This window comes from Bos indicus, chromosome 17, assembly GCF_029378745.1.
Source record: "Bos indicus isolate NIAB-ARS_2022 breed Sahiwal x Tharparkar chromosome 17, NIAB-ARS_B.indTharparkar_mat_pri_1.0, whole genome shotgun sequence".
Lineage (NCBI taxonomy): Eukaryota > Metazoa > Chordata > Mammalia > Artiodactyla > Bovidae > Bos > Bos indicus.
The window spans coordinates 69784423-69808062 of NC_091776.1; the positions used below are offsets into that span (position 1 = coordinate 69784423).

Consider the following 23640-nt stretch of genomic DNA (forward strand, 5'->3'; position numbering starts at 1 on the left):
TTCTATCCTGGATTCTGCTAAATGGGTGCTAAGGAGTCATTTCTTTCACAATATACACCATGGCAATTTATAGATATCAGACAGCCTAAAATGGTCTTGTGTTTTTTTAATTATAAAAAGGGAGAAGGGAAACCCTCCCTTCTCTGAAGGTTAACACCATACCACTTAACCCAGTGGACACATCTACCATCCTTACCATTAACAAGTCACATTTTCTGAAAAATTTTAAATTTGTTTCCTCTAGAAATGAACTTCCAGTCCGGTCACAATAAAGGTCTTGAAACTGGTTACAAACCAAAAACTTATCTAGGTGTTCTGGGCTTCATATTTTCTTCTCGTAGAACTGGATACATTCAAAAGTAAACAATTTCTAAGGTCTGATCCAGATAATAAATTCCAGAGCTTCCAAAATGATACATCTGACTCTCAAAAACATTTATGCAAGCAAGTGGTTCCAGTTCAACACAGTAAGGCAAATTCCCAGAAAATTCTCCAATTTCAAACAAGAGACTTAACTGAGGTTCAATTCTTTCCCTCTGCTCTGTTCTGTTTTCAATAAGCCATAAAATAGCAACAGAAATGAAATATCCCAGAATCCTCAATTTAAGAGGTTCACTGAGATAAACTAAAATTTATCTCCTGGCCAGAATACTGGAGAGGGTAGCCTTTCCCTTCTCCAGGGGATCTTCCCAACCCAGGGATCAAACCCAGGTCTCCCTGAATTGAAGGCGGATTCATTACCAGCTAAGCCACAAGGGAAGCCCAGTCTAAAATTGAAGACTTTCAAAACGGAAAGTAAACCTTCTGGCATATATACAAGGAAACAAGCCTTTAAAGGTAAAACTGACTACAGCTGGTGTTGCCTAATGGTTAAAAGCACTAATCATGTGGCCAGATAAATCTTACCGCTTTGAAGCGGTGCCTTGAAGCTGCCTTGAAGCTGTGTAACCTCTGGCATGTAATAATCTCTTTGAACTTCAGTCTTCTCAAATGCAAAACAAGAATAATCCTTACTCTAGTAGGATTGCTAAAACGATGATTTTTGACCATGTTTAAATGTGACTGGCAGAAGCCACAGTCCCTGGTAACTCAGATGGTATGGCTCAGATGGTAAAGAACCTGCCTGCAATGCAGGAGACCCAGGTTCCATCCCTGGGTTGGCAACGTCCCCCAGAAAAGGGAATGGCTACTACCCACTCCAGTATCCTTGCCTGGAGAATTCCACGGACAGAGGAACCTGGTAGGCCACAGACCATGCAGCTTCGAGTCAAATGTGACTGAACAATTAACACTTTCACTTTTCACTATCGTTTTATTATCAAATACAATCTTCAGGTAAGCTAAAACAAGAACCCAGAATCTAATGTCTCCAGTCTCCTTCAACGGTCTTCCAAAATCATCACATAGTCTGTCATTCCAAATTTGGCCCCTCACCCCAAAACTCAGAACTGAGTTTATCAAACACAATCTGTGAACAAAGTGGCCTTCAACTGCTTGTTCTTAATGTGGCAGCTCAAATACAAACAAGGATACTAAAGGTTCTGCTCCTGGCTATGCCATGAGCAAGATGGGTATAACTTTTGATCAGAGACCTTATCTAGTTGGATTTCAGATTCATCAGGCTGCGACACAAAACTACACCTAGGTGACCTCTACAATCCCTACTCTAATACTCTGGTTCAGTAAGAACCTTCCTAAACAAAACCAGGCTCTCATTTGGCAATTCACTACTCAGAAAAATTTTATTTCCTTCATAAGAAAAACAGCAATCAAAAAATTACAGATATTATCACAAATACGTGGTTATTTTCTGTAAACAGTTATTGCATTATTGTACTATTGCTTGCCAGCTAAAGTTACTGTACTATTACTTGAAAACTGGAGTCTATATTCTCAATCCTGAAGGTGGTTCTTCTGATCTCTGGACCATTCATTAAGCTGCTCACCACTTCTCCAGTACTAAAATGAGAAACTTACCTTCATCTCAAAAGTGCCAAATGAATGTACTAAAAGACTAAACAATGATGCCCTCATTGCATCAACTCCAAAAAAGTGGGAGTAAGGATTAACCTTGAAATATTTCAGATCAATGGAGTGATGGCAATCTCTTCACAAACTCAAAGAACTACAAACACAGCATGTATTCAATGATTTGTGAAACTTTGGTGGAAAGGCTATTTAAATCATGGATTTAATCCAGTTATCACTTCCTGCTTAACATATTAAAAACTATTTTGGATGAGGATAAATTTCCCAGAAAAATAAAGCAAACTGTTTTCTAGGGGGAAAAATAACTTCTTCTCACAAGTTGTCATTTAAATGTCTTCATTCTTTTTCTGCATCAGACAGGCTGAATGAAAAATCCAACGCCGACACTGGTTTTGGGGGAAAAAAAAGACTTGTTATTACCCAACTGTATTGGCTGTTGACACCAAAGACAAGGAGTTGAATAGTCCAATTTTTGGCGATCCAAGAAGAGTATTTGTTGGATTCCTATCAAACACTTGAATGAAACTCAATACACAGACTCCAAGGAATTAGTTTGCCTTCTATCAAATAAATTTTGATCCAGTAAAGGAAGATCATATTCTTCTGGATTAGCAACAGACATTTCACTGATCTCAGTTCTTCCATACAGAGCTCAAGACTCCTCCAGTGACACATCCCAAAAAAAAAAAAAAAATGCGAGACTTCCTGGGAAAGACTTCCATATGAATATCGAGCAATGAGTTATCAGTGACCTCAAAGGCACCTACAGAATACTTACGAATTTGTGTGTAGATATTCAAAGGTTAGCTGAGCTCGATTCAGACTGCTGTAATTCGAGAAAGCCATGATTGCGGTGATGTCTCCAGTTCTTTAACCACTAATTGGGAAATACAAGCTTACAATGGAATAGATTTTTCAGGACTCCTTCCAGTGAAGAGTTGGTAAATCTCTGCTCCTCAGTTAAGCAAAGTTATCTACTTTTCCATCTATAATATATTCAAAAAAACGTCTAAAACAAAAACTGATTTCTTAATCTTTTTTATCCTCTCAATGATTACGATGTAATACTTTGGAATAAACTACGTCATAAATCTGTAGTCTTAAGGAACTTTAGCATGAATTTGCGATAATTCACTGAGTGGATGTGGTTCGTCCTAGAGTAGCTGATACTGGAGTTGGCGATTTAATTACTGCTCCATCTTCACGTTCTTCCGAGTTTTTTGTTGTTGTTGTTCCTCTAAATTTCCTGTGAGGAAATTCACCAATCCGGAAACTTACCAATCCGGAAATCTAGCAACTGCAGTCATAAAACTGGATAGCCACACACGTCTTCGCCATCAATGATCCCAGGATCCTTAAATAAGCCTCAGACTGGCGATCACGATGTTGCTCGAGTGCATATGGCGTTAGTTTCGGCTTCACCACCTACCAACTGAAAGATTTCCTAAGCGCTGAAGACCGATTTCCGTTTTCAAAGCCAGATCAAACCTAGCTTGCTGTGCGCCCCAATTTCCTCAGGGTAGTGAGTCAAATTACCTCACAGTGGCCCACTAAGTCGCCACAGAATTGACCCACCCAATCAACTCGGGCGGACCCCGCCCCTCCCCCTTTCCCTCAGACAGCGGCCTCAGCCTCTCAGGCCCTCACTGGGCCTCGGTCCCGTGGTCTCCTCCTCACGGAGACAAATTAGTCCCAGTTTTCAAGGCCCGGATCGAGGGCAGTGGCGAGAGCACCACCTGACCGGGCGTTGCCCAGCGCTCACAGCTGCCTTTGTCCCTCCCCACGGAATTGGAACCCAACAACCGCAGGGCGCTCTTGGAACCATGTGCTGCCGCCACCTCCGCGTCCGCCGCCGCCGCCGCGAGACCAGCCGCCCTCGCGCCGCGCTAGATGAGATGGTGACGGGACTCAGCACTACAAAATTCGGCGACTAGGGCTGCTCCGCCGCTCCCGCCACGGCCACCTCTTTGTCTCCGCTAGTGCACACAACCCGGGCCGCCTCGCGCACTCCCCGACGCCCCAAGTCCCCGAGGCCTCCGCGGCGCATTCCGCCAATCATAGAGCCGCAGCTCCTCCCGCCCCCGCCCTGATGCGACGCCTCCTGATTGGTGGGTAGCGTGTCTCCACGTGACCGGATTTTGTTGCCGGGCCCGCCCCTGTCACGTGAGTGCGCGCGCCTCTCTTCCTGCTTTCTTGACCCTCTCCGCCATTTAAAGAAACAGTACCGGGGGCGGGCCGAGCGACGCAGCCGGGACGGCAGCTGCAGCGCGGACCGGAGGAGCCATCTTGTCTCGTCGCCGGGGAGTCAGGCCCCTAACTCAAAGAAGCCCTGGCGCGCCCTCCCCCCCTTCCCGGTCTGGTAGGGCGAAGGAGCGGGCGCGCGGTCGATCGAGCGATCGGTTGGCGGCTCTTTCTCCTGCTCTGGCATCCAGCTCTTGGGGCGCAGGCCCGGCCGCCGCGGCGCGCGCCCGGTGGCCGTTGGCGCTCGCGCCGCGTCTTTCTTCTCGTACGCAGAACTCGGGCGGCGGCCTATGCGTTTGCGATTCGACGAGGAGTCGTCCGGGTTGTTGGCGGCGGCGGGCAGCTGCTCCGCCCCGCTCCCGGGGAGGCGGCGGCGGCGGGATTTGGCGCGGCCGGGGAAGCTGGGGTGGCCGGGGCCGGCCTGGAGGCCTGGCGCCACCCTTCGGGGCCTGCAAGGACCCAGTTGGGGGGGCAGGAGGGAGCCGGGGGATGGTTGGTGGTGGGCTTTCTACTTTGCCTTTTCCTCCTTATGCCGCCTTAGTGAGGGGCGGGAGCTCTGGCGGCAACTCCGGGGTGGAGAAGCGAGCTCCGGAGTCGGAAGAGCTGTGTTTGCTTCCGGGCCTAGCCACCAGCTGGCCGAGTGACCTTAAGCAAGTCACTCAGTAATTTGTCTGCGCCTCAGTTTCCTCCTCTATCAACGTTTGTGGGATTGAAAGCGCTTTGTAAACCATAAAGCGTCGGTGGATGAAAGGAATGATTATTGTTCGTTATGGTTGGCTTTTTTTTTTTTTTTTTTTTTTGGAGTTGTAAGAAAACTTAGAAATTCCCAGTCCTTGGATATTGAACCTGGAAACCTTGGATTGGAGATGGAGATCCCCAAACTCCCTGAAATTGTGTGCAGAAGTTAGTGGGAATATGCAATTAAGGGAAATGAGGATCCATCGCCATCAAGTTTTCAGAGGGGGCTGTGACCCGGAAGAGTTAAGAACCACAGTTCCTTTGCCACAAGGAGGAAACTGAGGCTTAGATGTCATTCGGGACCCGTAACAATCAAGTTGAAGCCCCTGTTGAATCCTTGGGATATGTGAGCTGTTCTATGCATAGTGGCTACTCGGGGTAACAACACTCCACTGCTTGGCTTCTGTTCTGAGTCCTTTCACTATGGGTTGCCTGAAGGGCGGCTGATGCTTATGGTACAGTGACACCCAATATAAAGCAGCTGAAACTAGGAGTGGATGTGTTCTCTAGTGTCAAGAAGCCTATTCAATCTTTGGCCCAACAACTTTTTATTTTCTGGTGCCTGACTACCTTTCTGACTCTTTCATTGACCATTTTCCATGACCATGGTTGCCATCCGTTACTTGCTCTTGTTTTATATTCTTAGCTCCGTGTGGTTGGTAGTGAGCAGGCTTATTTTTAAATGGTGCTGCCAAGTCCAGCTAATTAATGGTGCAGGTGGGTTTTTAGCAAGCTGTCTCACTGGAATAGACTGAACTAGACATGGAATTCCTGAAGATGTTTGTTTTTATTAATTGAAGGTTGATATTCTCTGAAAAGTTTTGTTAGAACTTCCTCTGAACCTCAAAGTCAGTAGTCTGGAAGTGTTTCAAACCTTAACTTTCCTCCCTGCCTGCTTTGTATTCTCTTTGCTTGCAAGTGTGTTATTAAGATGGCCAAAATGCCAGTTTTTGCTTCTTTGTTAATTGTCAGCTGCTTTTTATCAGATTCCAGGCCATTGTCCAGCAAACACTATAGAAATGTTTGAACACTTGGATTTCAAACATTTTCGTTTTGTGGAGTGGTGCTTACCGTGGTACAGCTCTAAGTAAGCAAATGCAAACACACTTAAGTGTTTTGTCTGTTAGGTGTTAGCCGGTTCTGCTATTTCATACAAATGTCTGGAAAAAATCAATTGACTGTTCCCTTTACCTGGAGGGCAGAGACAAATGATCTCAATTCCAGAGAAATGACTGTTTTGGAGACAAATGTGTTGGTCTTTTAGCTCTTTTGTAATTAAATCTGGATGTACCTCAAAAGAATCTTGAGACTGTGGTGATACTATGCTTTCCTCAGGAGAAAGGAGGAGAAAACCAACTGGAACTCAAAGCTTGAAATTCTGTGACAAAACATGAACTGTCCAGAATAGGAGGTTGAAAGGGTTTCACTACAGCGTTCTGCACTCGCTGGAACCGATGTCTTTCAGTGTAATCACCGCGTGGGCTCCAGATTTCCAGAATTTCAAGAACTGGATCTGGGACCTGGAAGAAAATACCAGGGTGTGACAGGAACTCGGGAGCTGGACTTGTTTTTGAATTTGAGGAGTGTTGTCCTTGTTTTGAAAAAGAGACAATGACTGAGCAAGCACTGCCACCAGCGCTATTACTGGAAATTCGGAGACCTGAGTTTTCACCAAACGCTCAGTGCATACTCTGGCGATGCTTCATCCAAAGTGAACTACGGTACTTGCCATTTTCCAAAATGCCTTTTTCTTTACCATCTCTGCACATTTGTTCATGCTGTGTTCTGTATCCTGGAATACCCTCCTCTGCTTCTTCATCTGTCAAAACTGCCATTTCCTCAATATCCAACTCAGATGCTCTCTTCTCCATGAATCTCTTAACCTTAGGCAGAAATTAACCTTTTTTAAGTTTTTTAATGTTTTCTTTTTTTAATATATCTATCATTATATACAGTAGCTTATAAAGTACTTTTTTGTGTGCATTGCATTAGTTCTCTTTACAGGTAACAGCCCCTTGAAAGCAGAACTTTTGCCCAGACATGTTAACCACATATGATGAAGCTTTAGTAGAAAGAAGAAATTTAGAGACCAGGCTGTCGCCAAATAAGCACTTAATATTTGCTTAGTTGCTGTGTGATAACCTAATTCTTGATTATTGAAAAAGTCACTAATTATGGGCCATGTCTCCTCCTTTACTTGATGTTTTATTATTTTTTAATTCTAACTTTAAAAAGATTTTAGGGACCCCTCAAATATGAAGAGAAACAACCATATTGCATAGGGTATAATAGAGGAGGGCAAGGGTTTTGTTCCTGTATACCTTACTCTCTCCTGCTCAAGATGGAATCATTAAAATTAAAGTTAAGAATAAGTTTTACAAGTATTGATATGTTATAAGACAGTTTGTGAAAGGCATTGGAAAAGGAAGAACAGCAGTGTCTCCTTTGCTTTGGTGTTTGTATATCAACTTAAATCCAGTTCTCAGACCACCTGGGAGCCACTTTGTTCTCCCCCACCAACCACTGCCCAGGAATCTGAATACAGATAAATTACTCCCCCAGAGTATGAGAATTGGAGCCATTCCTATTTGCTGCTTCCCTGAAACAGTTTGTCCTCAAGAGTCCAAAAACAGTCTTTGTCTGAGAACTCTCTGTTCTTAGCATCACCGATTATTAATCGTAAGCTCCCCCCCTCCCCGCCCCCCCGCATTTGTCAAGAATCAGTATCCATCAGGCAGTGGGTGTGCTGACAGCAGCCCCACCCCAATGTCCTGTGTTTCTAATGCCAAGCATTTGCTATCTCATGTTTTGTCACTCTCCTCTCCAGTCCTGTGCCTCCTGGTTGCCGAGTGTTCATCTGGATCTTCTGATCACCTTTGTGCTATTCCATCAGCCTACAGATCTGGTACCTGGATTTTTGCCCATGGTGATGGATTCTGCCACCTCAGTGCTGAAGAAGACATCATTCCAGTGGACCACTGTGATCTAGGAGGCGTATCCAGCGAATCATGATGTGGCCTTCACCTCCACTCCTGTCCTGTTCTACCCAGATTCAACACAGCCTTTTGTAGTGAAGTTCAACTTCTCAAGCCAAATAGCTGAAGCTGTTTTATCACAACAAAGGTTCAGCTTGTTCCATAAATGTGCATTTTGTTTCTCCAGTTAAAGCTTTCAGAGACACATAATAAATTTGGACCAGGGGATTTTTAGTTATCAGCACTGTCTGAAGAATGGCAGCATCTTTTTGAGAACCATATCGGACCACGCCCCACTGTCTCAAATGATTGAAATTCAGGAATTGTCTAATCTGGACCCCATTCTTTTTCCATTTCAAATCTGTAGTAGCCTACTGAATGAGCAAGCAGATATTCTGACCCGTTGGGATCAAAACAAAGGCACAGTGAACTCACAGCATCTTCTTTGGGATTACTCAGGAACCAGAACTTTTCACACAAATGTAAGAAATTCTACCAAGGAATCCCTTTACCTAACAGCATCTCATAAAGCTCCAATCAGATTCCAGAAAAGGCCTCTTGATACATCCAGGTAGAACCTATATGGTAATCCCTTACGTTTATCTAGCACTTTACAGTTTCAAAGCACTTTCACTTGTATTAATCTTATTAATTACCAAATAACTCAAATTATAATCCTTTTTTGCAGATAAGGAAATGGAAATTTAAAAGTTATCCAAGGTTACACAGCTGCAAAATGGTAGAAGCCAGGCCTTCTGACTCCCAGTCCAGTTCTGTCTTTGGAATTAACTTAGCCTCTATTTTATGTGCAGTGTTAAAATAACTGGAGATTTGGAACCCCAGAAAAGTTTTCAACTTCCTGATCTCAGTCAGTGCCCTCAGTCAGTTAGGATGTCAGAGATGTGATTTTGCCATAGTTGTGCCTGGACCTGAAGTCCATGGCATCCTCTCTGAGGTTTGGCAGTAGTAGACTGTCTTTATGGTAGTATATTCATCTGACAACAAGATTACCTATTAGAAAACACAAAGCTACTTTTAGATCTTTCATCCGTCTTTGTGGTCTTCGCAAAGATGGCCTAGTTGATTGGGAATCCCTGTTGATTCCATGTCTTCCTTTTTCTTTTTTTAATTCTTATTAATATTCCCAGACACCAACTCTGTGGTCCTCTATCCCCAAATTAATATTTACATAGAATGAGCCATCAGTTTTTTTTAGAACAGTACTGTTCATATGTATGTGTGTATGTATATATTTGATATACACATGTAATATGTATCATATATAAAGAGCTTCTGTAGTCCAATAATGTGGTAAAATACTGTAAAATGTGTCCCCTTCCCTGATTGTTAATGCAGTATAGTGTATTAAAGGATCTCAAAAGGCTTACATAAAGAGCCTCATTTAGTTGTTTGGCCCAGTGTGTCCTAAGTTTAATCAAATACATAATGTTATTTTTGTAGCATTTCTTTTAATGGAATGGGAAAACTTCTTTAGAGCAATATAGCCAGTGTTTCCTGATTGCCAACATAACTGCCCTGGAGACCTAGGAATAAACAGTATCTTTGGAACTCTCCACCTCCCCCCCTTTTTCTTGTCAATAACTTCTTGAATTAGTATGTCTTTATCATCTGAGAACCCTACATCTTGACAGTTAGCTTTGTTTTCTGTCAAAGAAACCTCTAGAAGATTTGTGGGGATACATGGGAGAGGGGTGTGGGGAAGTTAATTCTGCCAGAAAGATGGATTAATTCTATGATGTTTAGCAATATACTTGTCTCATAGAATTGTGCTGTAAATCTAGTTTAAGGGAACTATATCTCAGGTGAGTGAGGAGGGAAGAGGAGAAAAATAGAGTAAAAGGGAATGGATGAAAAGGAGATATTTTCTTAGGATTTAAGTTGTGGCCCATTGAAATCTTATAATACTTGGAGTCATCCAGGCAAGGACTTCTTGAAATAATATTTACAAAGAAACTAATGCATTTTGCAGTCACTTGCTGACTGCAGAAAACCCAGCGCTATTGTCGCTTAAAACCAATACCCTTGCCCTGATAGTCACTTAAAGCCCAATCAGGCGATCTGAGTTTGTAGCAGACTGGAATGTTAACTTCTTCATTTTGTAATGTGACCCACATTAGAGAAGGAATAAATAGGAAAATGCTTTGGCTTACCACAGGCTTTGCTCACAGTTTCTGGTTTCTGTGACCTATTTTTTTTATTTCAGCATTTTGTGAACCAACTTACTCTTAGATCATTGGTTTTCCAAAGGCTTTGTGGCCATGAAGCACTTTGAATGAAAACTTTATGGAAGCCCAGAGTAAAAGTGAAGCTGCTCTGGAGGAAGCAGAAGTGGGGGGCCTGAAACCTGCCACAAGCATCTTACTTTACCATCATGGTGACACCTAAGGAGACTTCCTTACAACAACTAGAAATCTTCAGAACACAGTTTGGAAACCACTGCCCTAGACAACAGTACGACCTGAATGGCATTCTGTTCTGTACCTCTACCCAACACGTCGGTGTTCAGTTGATAATGAGCATTCTTAGGAATACTCAGAGAGTGCAAGAAGATGGACATATCTTTGCCCCCAAGATTAGTCATATGGGCTGAAAGTAATATCAAAGAGACCTAGAATAATAGCCCTCTAACCACAAATAGACTTCCAGTGATTCCTGAATGATACAGCCACAGAGCAATTTGTACGTTACACTGACAAACCCCCTTATTCAACTTCTTCCCCAAACACCGGATGCTCTAGTGGTACTTAAGATGCATGACCTTGAAGTCTTGATCCTCCTTGAATACAGTGAACACCAAGTATTGAAGCTGATGTTAAAGTCGATGCCTCATTGAGGCAGTATTAGACCAGTTGTACATTGGACCTCCCATTCTCAGCTATGGTACTCTACTTCGTGTGCAAGGGATAACCATAAACTATGAAAGCAGAATTCAGAGACTGGCAACATTACCGAAAAGGGCACCTGATGATGATTCATCTTCTCAAACTACGTCACTATCACTCAGCCATTGGCAGTTACACTACTGCTTGGTTTTTATTCCGTTTAACTGCTGTTTCCAGAATAAAGAAGCAAATAACCTCTGAAAAACTGCTAAAACAATTCCTCCATCACTGGCACATCTGCCTGTTCTGCTCAGAAATTAGTACTCAGCTCTACATGTAATATCTGATCCACAAGAGACAATCTCTGAACACCCTTTTCTTGTGTGTGTAATTTAAAATGTGGCCATTGTAAAAATTTTCTTCCAGCCAATGAGAGAGTTTAAGATGAATCTTTTGATGTCTGATACCATCAGTTGTTGATGTTAATGATATTTAGAGGTAGGCCTTTGGATCAGGCCTTGATAGCTTACTTGGTGGGCATCTCAAATTCCGTATCTACCTTTTTGCTGGAAATGTAGACTAACGTGAAAGGAAATCTACAAAGCCTGCAGCTAAAGAGTTTTAGCAATAGGCTCAAGCTTCTTGAGTCTTCCCAATGTCACAAGACCACAGTCCCTTGTCCTTGTGGATGTTTCCATGGAATTTCATCTGTTGTTTTAACTGAATCACAGTGGCTGACTTCATTTCTTGTCATGAAGTACTCTCAGGCATTAAGACAACTTGTCTGTTCAGGAGGGATTTGATTCATGAATTCCCAGACCAGATCATGTGGAACAAGTAGACTTTAATCCATGCCCTGAGAAAAAAATCTTATTTCTTCAGAATTGACTCAAGGGCCAGCTGTCCTCAACTACTTTAATGAATGCACTGGTTAAAAGTTGGGAATGTTTATATCTTTGTCTCTTATCCTCTACACTAATTGTGATTATGTGACTCAGTGTACAAATCATCAAAGCCTAAGTGGTTATTCTATACTGCTCATTTTCAACAAAATCTGATGACTAGCCTGCTTGTGTATATACAACTATTATTTGTAAAGAAGAAATTGTCTACAAACTCGGTTTTTTCACTACCTTCATAATGTCAACTCGATTTTCTTTTTCTCCTGGACTTGACCGGAAGATACATTGATCTATCACTGCCAGTCATTCCCTTTAACCCTGTTAAAATGAGAGACTTAAAAAGGTAAAGATGATCATCTGTTCAAGAGTCTAATGTATGCTGTGTATAAGAATTGATGGTGGAAAAAGCCTAAAACTCAAACCTAGTAACTGTCTCCATGCCTCAGATCTCATCTTGCAGCAGTACCATTCAACCAGTCTGAGGCCTTGACTTGTTGATAAGATGTTTCTCAGAGATGAGCTGAATTACAGAAGATGGAGACTTGATTACCAAAGAAAGTAGGGCCAACCTTGATGAACCTGGCTCTCCCAACCCTATCACTCCCAGATGTAGCATAGACTCCTAAACAGAACCTCAAGTCTGGATTTAAGAGATACCCTTCTCCTGAGCTGAAAGTTCTTGGACAGATCAGCAGGAAAGTGAAAGTTGCTATACCTGACTGGCCCTTTAAGATCAGAAAATTGTATCTAGAGTAAACCGTATGGATTAACCCTGGAATACTCAGGGTTAAAGCTAATTTACAGAACTTCAACGTTAAACTGCCTGTTTTTCCAGATCTTAGCCTGGCTACTGATATGATTGGCCCTGCTGAAGTTACCTTACTTACTTGTCTATTTACCTGATTCAGCCATTGCCTGCCTTTCTGACATATTGCTGCAATCTGACACTGTCCTTCAGAAGACTACAGCTGATCTCGGCTATCTTATATCCGTTTCCACCAAGAAGTTTTGAACAGAAGCAACCTGTACTTCTGTAGTCTCCAGGACTTGATGTTCACAACAGGAAGGAGCATGCTACATACTCCTTGACCAGCAGCTTTTTTTTTTTTTAACTGCAGAGTAAGTCTCTATGCCTATATATATTAGATCATCATTTTCAGCACTTGGGACCTTCTCTGCCAGATCTGAAGGAGCAGAGCAGATTGAAAGCACTGTCCATTCCTCCATTCTATGGTCATACGGAGATGAATCTGATTTACAGTATTCACAGAAACGTACCAGTTCAACTTGGCAAAAGACTTAAAGGAACATAAAACTTTTACACTGAACTTAAAATTTACCACTGACTTGAGGAAGTCTCACAGAACTCTTTGCCAGTGGGAGGCTGGTTGTCCTGTTTCATGTCAGCCAGACAGTTGGGCTCTCAGGCTCATGCCGACTGAGTTTACTTACATTGAAATTCTTGTATCATCCAGATATGCTATTGGACATGATTATTCCATTCAGATGGATTACAAGCCTCCTGAGTAGAAGACAAACTTACTACTCATGATTTTTTCGAGAATACTTTTATCATCAAGGAAGGAACAATGCCAGTGGTTACCATTCAACTTTATGAGCACAGATTAAACTTTTTCAGTATCTGGTCTTACCACTGACATCAGTTGTTTTTGATTGACCAGCCTCCATTCCATTCCTTTGTAACGACTCCCTGATGTTTCTTCGAACCCCTTCTCCCTTTCTTCAGTCCACATGGTTCAGTCTGACCTAATCTTAGGTTTCATGGATGGACACGTAATTCAGACCTGATCAATCAGCACAGTCCATCTCCTTGACCATAGTGATTGATGCAGGATTGGTCATGTGATTCAAGTTGGTCCAGTGATTCTCAACCCTAAGAGTTTTAGTGAACTACGGAAGAGAAGCTCTTTACTGAGAATGCTTAGCTCTGTAGGATGAAAAGCTCAAACCAACAGGGCCCAACATATCAAATGAGCCAGTCGGAGAATGAAGCCAGTACAGAGGAAAATGGAGCCAAATGATGGAGAGACTTGAGTCCTGATGACAACGTTTGTGCCCCTGGATCAAACCGTGCCTGAAGCTAGTATATCCCCTGGACTTTTCAGTTATGTGAATCAATAAATACCCTTCTTTGCTTAAGTTACTTTGAGTTGGGTTTCTGTTACTTGAAATTGAGTCCTAAGATACTTGTCTACCAGTATCAGAATCTTTATTAAACTAGAGGTCAAGGCCACACTGATATTATTTTCCAGTCCAGAAGATAGAGTGGAACAAGAGCTGACATATTTAAGTTACTGCAGAAGCATAAAAATTAATTACATGGTAGAAAAATATAGTAAAAAATCTAAATGCTTATCAGCAAAGAATTTGTTATAACCACTATAAAACACCTGGTTCAACCATATAAGGACATTTACATGTCTGTTGTAAAGAATAAAATACACTTACTACATATGGGCATGGAAAAATGGCCATAATTTATTAAGTGAAACAAACCATTGCTAGAAAAATGTGTAGTATGAACTCATCTAGGAATTTATGTTCATAATGCAAAGTCTCAGTGTAGATTACATGACTTTCAACTTTATACATTTCTGTACTTGAATATTTTACACTACTCACATTTAAACTTATTTCAAAATAAAGAATTTTAAAAATTAAATATAATGCTTACTGTTCAACCTTGACAAGTTACTTAACACTGAGCCTGTTTTGTCAAATAATTTAAAAGACCTGCCTTTATATTAGTGAATATTTAGATAAATATATTCATCCATTACTCAAACTGATGACTCTTGAACCTTTCTGAGCTTGGTAACTTCCTTAATTTTTACTGTCTGAGTGTATTTGGCTTATAAACTATAATTTTGGTGTTCATCAAAGGTTATTCCAGTTCTCAACCAACATTAATCTATTTAAGACCTCTTGCAGTGTTCACACTAGGCAGAGAGGAGGATAAAGTCACATTCTCCTTGAAATCTTTGAGTATTCGGATCTTCCTGCAGTCAAAGTCAATAATGGCCTTCTACTGCTAAATCCATTACATAAACATCTGAATGTTCAGCAGCACAACAACTCCCACCAGCATCCTGACTCAAGTGTCATTTCCCTCCTTCCCTGCCGGCTATTGCTCCTTTGTAGGTTCAGTTCTCAGTATTGGTATAGCAGACATCCATTGATTTTTGTCTCCTACCCCCACCTTTTTTTTTAGTGATAGGTACCCATTTTTCCTTCAGAATGCTACTCTTTGCCATTCTGTGGGAATGCTGTAAATGACAGTATTTTTGTCTCATGCCCCCTGTCTGACTCAGGTTGGATTGTGTGATCCAAGCTTGTACAATATAAATTCCCCTCCCACCAGGACTTTGAGTCTTAAGAGAGGTGACACAAAATTATAGGAACTGAGTCCTGATTGTAGTGTCCCAAGGAAATCATAGGAGTTACATGAAGACATCCCCAAAGATGCCCTAGTTTCTGTTGTCAAAACCTGATTATCCAGATTTTCCATTGTGAGACCACCATATATCTTCATTGTTTTTGTCAAACAAAGTGGGTTTGTTTTTGTTTTTTTTTTTTTGCTTGTAACCAAATGACTGGTTACAGAAATTGTTAACAGTTAAATAGTAGGCTTCAAACCCTCAGAAGCATGGGGGATCTGGAATTGATTATTGCACTGATTGAATTAAAGGCAGCAGGAACACTTGCTGTCTGTGGACTGGGGTGGGGGTGGAGGGCAATGAGCCACTTAAAATGGCAAAAAAGCTAGTAGAGATACTCCCCGTGTCATTGGAATCGTGTACCTGTTGAGAAAACATCTGGATGATCAGGTAGCTGTTGATAGTAGAACAATCTGAAGTGGATATGGAAGGTTAAGACCACTTGAGTTAGGCATGCTTAATTATAAACTAAAACTTGGAGATTGATTCCACAAGTTGCAGAATTATGAGGGCAATTTGCCATATTACTAAGATTTTTTGTGAAAAAGTTTGAATAGAGACTGACATGTAATATTGGTATCTGGGAAGATTCAAAAGACTTGGAAATTTTCAACCCACGTACACCTCAGGAATAAAAATGTAGGTCTTCCCACCAGTCAAAAACTCTTGACTGAAGGAAAAATACAGTGTATAAGCAAGGAAGAAGAGAATGCACAGTTGGCTGTCCACAACCACAAGTTCTGCACCTGGATTCAACATGGATCACACTTGACAGTTGAATCTGGGGATGTGGCACCCATGGGTGCAGAAAGCCAACTGTAGTATGCCATTTACCCAAGAGACTTGAGCATCCTGAAATATTGGTATCCACTGGGGTCCTGGAACCAGTCACCTATGCATACCTTAGGAGAACTACCAGCTCTAGCCCTGTGACTTGTAGAAATAAGTCTGTATAGCTTCTACCCATATTTCCTACCTTGTCTTTTTATCCCTCTCCTCCATTTCAATACTTTGCCCCTCATACTTCCTGGCTGAAGTTCGAGCATGTTCCAAGTTACCCCAATCAAACTTTCCTCCATTGGACCTGAGCTATTCTGCTGGCAGTGTTCCCCCAAACTAATATGGGTGTGCTGGTGATGATTAGGCACCAGTAAATCCATAGATAGTAGACTGTCAAGATGGGGTTCAGATCTAGAGGGGAATGACTATCACCCAGAAATCTAGATTTGACACTGAATGTGTTAACTAGAAATCATTTTAGATTATTTCCCCTGAGAAGATGGAATTCATTTTCTACAGTATGTTGAATGGAGTCATTTATAAAGTTGTTCTAAAGAATGCATGTACTGGAAAGCCAAGGGAGACAGCTGCATTTGCCTACTTAGTGCGCTTTCCCCCTTTTTTCTGAGAATAGCACCTCACCTTCCCTTTGGGAAGCTAGCCAGCAGATAATATGTAAGAGGCATGTAAGTTCCTGTTACTGAGATTTCCTCAGTTCAGGTTCTTGATTTTCTTGAATGTTACGCTTCTCTGATTTTTGAGAGCTGCCTCATATCCCTCCAATAAATTACACTGCCTGAGAAGACTGTTAACCTATCACTGTACTAGGTACCTCCTGTACAACCATATGCAGAGGCTCAGTTGCCAGAGTTGAGTTTTGTTCCTTACAGTCCAAGAACCCAACCAAAGCAGTGGCCCTCCTATGTCTTAGGTCTTCTTGCCCTATAGACGGTCTGAGAAATCTCATCCAGTTTCATGGCTTTGTGGTTTCTGACTGCATGTTGATAAATTTCAGACTCCTATCTTAAGTCCAGGCATATTCCCTGAGCTCCATGTCTGAACGACCACCTGTTGTCTGGATATTCCCCCATTTATTTGACATCCAGATACCTTGCAGAGTAGGAAATGGCAACCCACTCCAGTGTTCTTGCCTGGAAAATGTCATGGACCGAGGAGCCTGTTGGTCTACAGTCCACGGAGTCACAAAGGCTTAGACACAATTAAGCATACACACAGGCACACATTACAACACTAACCCCACCATTTCCCCTTCAATCTGCTGTTCTTCCACTGTTTCCTTTTCTCGATAAATGGCACCCTCCTCCATTGTTTCTCAAACCACCACACAGACATCATTCCTGACGCTTTCTTCTCTCTCACCCCAGATACCCTAGTCAGCCATTAAATCCCTGATGTGTCATTTAAACACACTCCGCAACCATCTCCATGTCCATCACATTTGTCCGCGGGAACAGTGTGTCGCTGGGACTTGGCGCTTTTCTAGCGATGTTACTCCCAAACACGGTTGTTTTCCTTCAGCCCGTTCTTGGAAGAGCTGATTGTGTCACTCCTCTGCCTAAAATCTTTTAGTCATTTCCCCCATTTCACAATAAAATCTAAACTTTTATTATAAAATTTTATCCTTGTTTACAAGGCTCTTGATTATCTTACTCTTCAACTTTGTAACGTCATTATCTTTCACCATGTCAGTTACAGCCAGTTTTGTATGTTGGAGTTTCCTATAATATTTCATGTGAAAAAAGAGAGAAGGGGAAGAGTCCATTAAGAGAAAAAATCAAATTCCATTAAAACTCAGAACTACCCAATTAATTACTTCCGCAAATACTGTAATTTATTTTCTTCCCAAATGTCTCTTTTCATGAAGTTTCTCAATTAAATCTGATATGTGCAACTACTATTCAAACAGAACTCCAGAGAACAACCAAATCCATACCTCACATCATACACATAAAATACCAGAAGGACTACAGATGTAAATGTTGAAATGAAAATTACTGGAAGAATTTTTAGGAGACTATAATTTTATAACAGGAGATCATAAGTGAAACAAGAAGCCTAGAAACCCTAAAGGAAATTACATGTTTGACTACATAAGCAGAAATTTGGGAAAACCTGTAAAAGATGCATGATAGACTGGGGAAATATTTCCCACATAAATGACAGATTAAGATTAGTATGGCTAATATACAAAGAGTTACCACAAATTCATCCCTACAAAACAATCACACCAGTAGAGCACCCAATAGGCAACTCAAGAAATCTCAAATTTCAACAGTAATAGTCACCAACCATTTATTTAGTATTTGCTATAGACTAGATAGAATTTTGGATACTTTACAAGTATATCTCTTTCAATTCTCACAACTTACCCTATGAAATAAATAATATCCCTGTTTTTCAGCTAAGGAAATAGGCTCAGAGGAATGAAGTAACTTGCCCAAGTTATACAGTGGCTAGTCACACATCTTAAACCAGGACACAGACTTGGGTGGAATGACTCCAGAATCCTTGAACCATTATGCTTGTCTGCATTTCACTAAGCATATGAAAGAGGATCAAGTGTACACGTGGTCAGTAAGATGTGAAGCAAAGCAACAAGGTACCATAAGTCACTGTCAACCAGATGGCAACAATCTTGTCGATCAGAAGAGCAGTGACCTCTGGTACTGGCAAGAATTAGGGTCAGTGAAAACTTCCATACATTATGGGTGGGAATGTGATTTGTTCCAGCCATCTTTTAGAAGGTAATCTCATCATATTGATTAAAATTTTTTAAATGCATCTTGTGGCTCAGCTGTTAAAGAATCCACCTGCAACGCAGGAGACCTGGGTTCGATCCCTGGGTTGTGAAGATCCCCTGGAGAAGGGAAAGGCTACCCACTCTAGTATTCTGGCCTAGAATTCCACGGACTATACAGTCCATGGGGTTGCAAAGAGTCAGACACGACTGAATGGCTTTTCTTTTTTCTTTAACCCAACAGTGCTACTTCAAAGACCCCATCTCAGAACTAAGAGCACTGAGATATAAATAAGGACATCCATACAACAGGTGTACTGCAACGTGCCTAAGGTAGCAGAAGAATGGAAATGACAGCCCATCAAAAGGAGTGCTTGAATCACTTATAGAAGAACTATATTCTGGAGCATTATGCAGCTGTTAAAATGAGTCAGATATCTAGCTCTTAACCTCTGGCATGTCAATGATGTATTTCTTAAGCAAAAAGAAATTTTCAGAGTTGTGTATATCATGATAACCCATTTTTGTGAAAATGAAACATAACAGCTGTGTTTAAATGATCATGAAAGAAAGGCGGGAGGACATGGAGCAGGCTGAACAGTGAAAGTGGAAGTCACTCAGGCGTGTCCAACTCTTTGCAAACCCCGTGGACAGCACAGTCCATGGAACTCTCCAGGCCAAAATACTGGAATGGGTAGCCTTTCCTTTCTCCAGGGGATCTTCCCAACCCAGGGATCAAACCCAGGTCTCCCGCACTGCAGGAGGATTCTTTTACCAGCTGAGCTACAAGGGAAGCCCAAGAATACTGGAGTGGTAGCCTATCCCTTCTCCAGGGGGACTTCCTGACCCAGGAATCAAACCAGAGTCTCTTGCATTGCAGGTGGATGGGTTCTTTACTAACTGAGCTATCAGGGAAGCCCTGCAGCAGGCTGCTATGGTTTAAAATAAAGGGTTTGGAGAAAGTACTTTATACATATTGGCATTGTTTTAGTACTTATTGAAAACACATTTTCTTTTAATTTAAAAACATACTCATTTCTAAGAAAAATAATGTATAATTTTAAGAAGCAGTTAGAACTTGCTGCCATCTATGGGGTCGCACAGAGTCGGACACAACTGAATTGACTTAGTGGTCCAGTGGTTAAGAATCTGCCGCCAATGCAGGGAACATGGGTTTGACCCTTGGTCTTGGAAGATTGCAGGTGTTGCAAGGCAACTAAGCCTGTGAGCTGCAACTACTGAGCCCATGTTCCCTAGAGCCTGTGCTACGCAAGAGAATCCACTGCAGCAAGAAGCCCACACTCACCACTGGTGGAGAAAGCCTGTATGTAGCAACCAAGACCCGGTACAGCTAAAAATAAAAATTTTTTAGAAAAGGAAGAAGCAGTTGAATTGCAACTGGACTTTTTCATATTAGAATATGCTAATGGAAGAGTGATGATCAAACAAGAGCGCAACAAACAGTGACAGTTGCTTACGTTCTACACGTTTAGGGTTGCCTTTGGAAGGTGCTTGGGTTCCAGATGACTAGTCTTCAACCATTGGTGAGGCCACTGTCTGTAGCAGAAAAGGGGCTATCCGATGCGGTGCCCTTCTGACAAAGACCTGTTGTCTCCCTGTATCTGTTCTTCCTAGAGTAAACCCCACATTTCCCAGCCTTCCTTGCAGATAGATAGAACCCATTGATTCAACTTTTGCTTGTGGGGTGTGAGCAACTTCTGGGATTGTTCTTGAAAGAGTGTGTGCCCGTCTGCTCCCTTCATTCTGCAGGGTAGAATGTGGGCTCGATGGCTGGAACTTGAACACATTACTTGATCCATGAAGGAGCTATGTGTGAATGGTGATGGAGCCACAAGTGAGAAGGAGCCTGGAGTGTGTGATGAACATGGAGCCACCATACCAGGCCTAACCCGTTCACCTCTGGACTTGCTTTAACTATAAATAAACTTACATCGTCTTTAAATAATTGGTATTTTAGGTTTTCTTTTCCTCACAACTGAGCCAACTTGCCCACAAATGCTTTGATGGACATATTTCTTGCTCCTCGGAAGTAAGGCTATGACAAACCTAGACAGCATATTATAAAGCTGGGGCATCACTTTGCTGACAAAAGTCCATATAGTCAAAAGCTAGATTTTTTCCAGTAGTCATGTACAGATCTGAGAGTTGGACATTAAGAAGGCTGAGCACTGAAGATGCTAAAGACTCTTTCTTGAGAGTCCCTTGGACTGCAAGGAGATCAAACCAGTCAATCTTAAGGAAATGAACCCTGAATATTCACTGGGAGGACTGATGCTGAAGCTGAAGCTCCAATACTTTGGCCACCTGATGTGAAGAGTTGACTCATTGGAAAAGACCCTGATGCTGGGAAAGATTGAATGCAAAGGGAGAAGAGGGCAGAAGAAGATGAGATTGTTAGCATCACCGACTCAATGGACATGAATTTAAGCAAACTCTTAAATTTGAGGGAGACAGTGGAGGACAGAGAAGCCTGGTGTGCTGTAGTCCATGGGGTCACAATAAGTCGGACTTGACAGTGACTAAACAACAACAAATTTCTTAGAAACACATAATTGCATTTGTTCTGATTTTATACTAAATCAACCTGCTCCTAGCTGGACTGACACGCGGGCAGTGCTCTAGGTCGGTGTCTAGTTGGGTCATGAACCAGGCATATATCTCCATCATAAGTTAATAATTTGGCCCCTTGCTTTATTAGTTAGGTGCCCCTTCTTTATATTCTCAGAACTCCCTACTGTTGCCTTTGTCTCCCCAGTATCCATCCCCACTTCTTTTGGTAACTGCACATCAATTGCCTGCTGGGTTTTCAGCCCTCCTCCAGTTTTATCCCTCTGATGACTACCCATGGCTCCAAGGTGAACACATAATGCAGATTAACCTACCAGAGCCCTGTAGCCCCTTGGCCAGGGTGGTTGGAAAGGAATGAGTATATGATCCAAGCCAAACCAGTCTTACACAAACCAAATTTTGGCGGGGTGGTGAGCGAATGTTTTTTAAGAGCAAAAGGCATTTCCTTTTGCTTTTAATTTGCTGAACTTAGAACTGTAAGGTTGCAAGCCTGGCACTGTTGGCAACCATCTTGCTACCACAAGATTGCCTATCTGAGAATGGAACCTACATGGCAACTAAGGAACAGAATCCCAAAGACATTTTTGTCTGCTGGATCCAGCCATGCCTGAAGCAAAACCAACCCTGGACATTTTTTGTAAGTCAATAAATCCAATTTCTGCCTATTCAGTTTGAGTTGTCATCTCTTCACGAAGTGGCCAGAGCCCTGACTAAACCATTCCAATTCACCTTATTACCAGCACCTGCCACACAGTACGTATTTAGGAAATATGAGATCATTTTGTAAAAGGCAAGCTAGAACCTGCTAACTCTAGCAGACTGAGCCACGGAGTTTCTGCACTGGCAAAGCTGAGGATGCTGGCAAGCTACTTAACCTCTCTAAGCCTGCTTTATAAAAAGAGGGGTAGCAACAGTCCATACCTCAAAGATTGAGTATTAGGAGAGAAAGATGTACACACAGCACTGAACACAGGGCGAGGTACCTAGTAAGTTCTCAGTAAATGTTAATAATGGTATTATTAAGGCAACAATTCCCTGAAAGCTTCAACTCAGCAGACAACCATTCTCTTGCTATCTTTTTAACTTCAAATAGCCAGTGTTCACAGAACACACTATTACTCTGACTCTTTTATAAAGAAAATCAATTCCTTATTTGCCCCATCACCATTGGAGTGCTGGTAGCAGCAAACATGTCACGTTCCATTCCTCTCGTGGGCTGAGGTCCTTTGACGACACCTGGGCCAGATGGCCTGTTAGCAGATGTTGTAGGAAGCCTGGATTAAGGAGGTCCAATTCCTGTTAGAAATATGTCCTCCTTCATCTGTATCAGATCAGACAGCCAGCCTGGGACCCTGGGCACATTCCAGAGGGTTGGTCAGATCAAAAACCAGCACTCCCACTGCTCCCTGTGTTAAAAATATGTATATTTAATATACAGAGTTAAGACCCTGATCCTTAACATAAATAAAAATAAAAGATGTTTTCCTATTCAGGTCTAATTCTGAATATCTCAGAAGCCCTTGCATCTCCTGCATTGGTAGGTGGATTCTTGACCACTAGCAATGCCTGGGAAGTCCAGGAGATGCAACAGACTCGGGTTCAATCCTGAAGATCCCCTGGAGTAGGAAATGGCAACCCGCTCCAGTATTCTTGCCTGGGAAACCCCATGGACAGAGGAGCCTGATGGGCTACAGTCCATGGGGTCACAAAGAGTCAGACACGACTGAGCACACAAAAAGACAGCAACAACAGTCCTCAAGACATCCCATCGTCAGAACACATCATTCATAGTGCGCTATGAGTTGACATTTAAAAATAAATATCCACTTCTCCACAACCAGCACAATTATACCACAGTATATTCTGTGTATTTTACCACATTCATTTTCCAGTGTGATCATTTGTGTTATACGACAAGTTTTGAAGAGAATACGACAAAGCAAGCATGAAATCAGAGTCCAGGGACACACACACACACCGCCCCCCACCCCCACCACTGAGCTGATAGCCCAGGGAGCCAGCCCCAGAGGCAGGGCCTCGCTGGGGTCTCCATGGCAATGGGAGGGGATGGCCCTCTTCAAGAGCCCTACAGAGGAAGTAGGTAGTTACGTATCTTCTTCCCATCACTTCCTGACCCAGAACAAACCCTTCAACCACTTTGGGGGTTTCATTATCTCTAACTATAGGAAAACCTGCAATAATCAAAAGTGACTGGAAAAATTTCAAGAAACCTTGAGTCTTTAACAGGCATCATTGGCTTGGGCCGAAAAGCAAATTGATACCAAGTTGTTCTTAGCACTTTGCCAAATGGGATGCAGTTTCCTTGTGCCTGGGGCACCCAAAAAGGGAACGAGGGCTCAGGCTGTG

General features: G+C 42.2%; 2 protein-coding genes across 12 annotated transcripts in view; one reads left to right on the plus strand and one right to left on the minus strand.

Annotated features, from left to right (window-relative positions):
• MORC2 (MORC family CW-type zinc finger 2) overlaps nucleotides 1–4308 on the minus strand; it is a 42960-nt gene extending 38652 nt beyond the window's left edge. For 9 of the 11 annotated variants that reach the window (XM_019977234.2, XM_019977232.2, XM_070769870.1 and 6 more), the window contains exon 1: nucleotides 2768–4308. In XM_019977234.2, the coding sequence (XP_019832793.1) occupies nucleotides 2768–2835 (68 nt within the window). In that variant the 5' untranslated portion in view covers nucleotides 2836–4308. The remainder of the gene's footprint in view (nucleotides 1–2767) is intronic. The other 2 variants (XM_070769869.1, XM_070769876.1) reach the window with 2 other exon arrangements.
• TUG1 (taurine up-regulated 1) lies at nucleotides 4307–13852 on the plus strand (the record flags this gene model as incomplete). The annotated part of the gene is made up of 3 exons (XM_070769878.1): nucleotides 4307–6689; nucleotides 7796–8514; nucleotides 10168–13852. A coding segment is annotated over one exon (465 nt), but the record flags the coding sequence as incomplete, so codon positions are not given.
• Between the last annotated feature and the right edge of the window lie 9788 nt (nucleotides 13853–23640).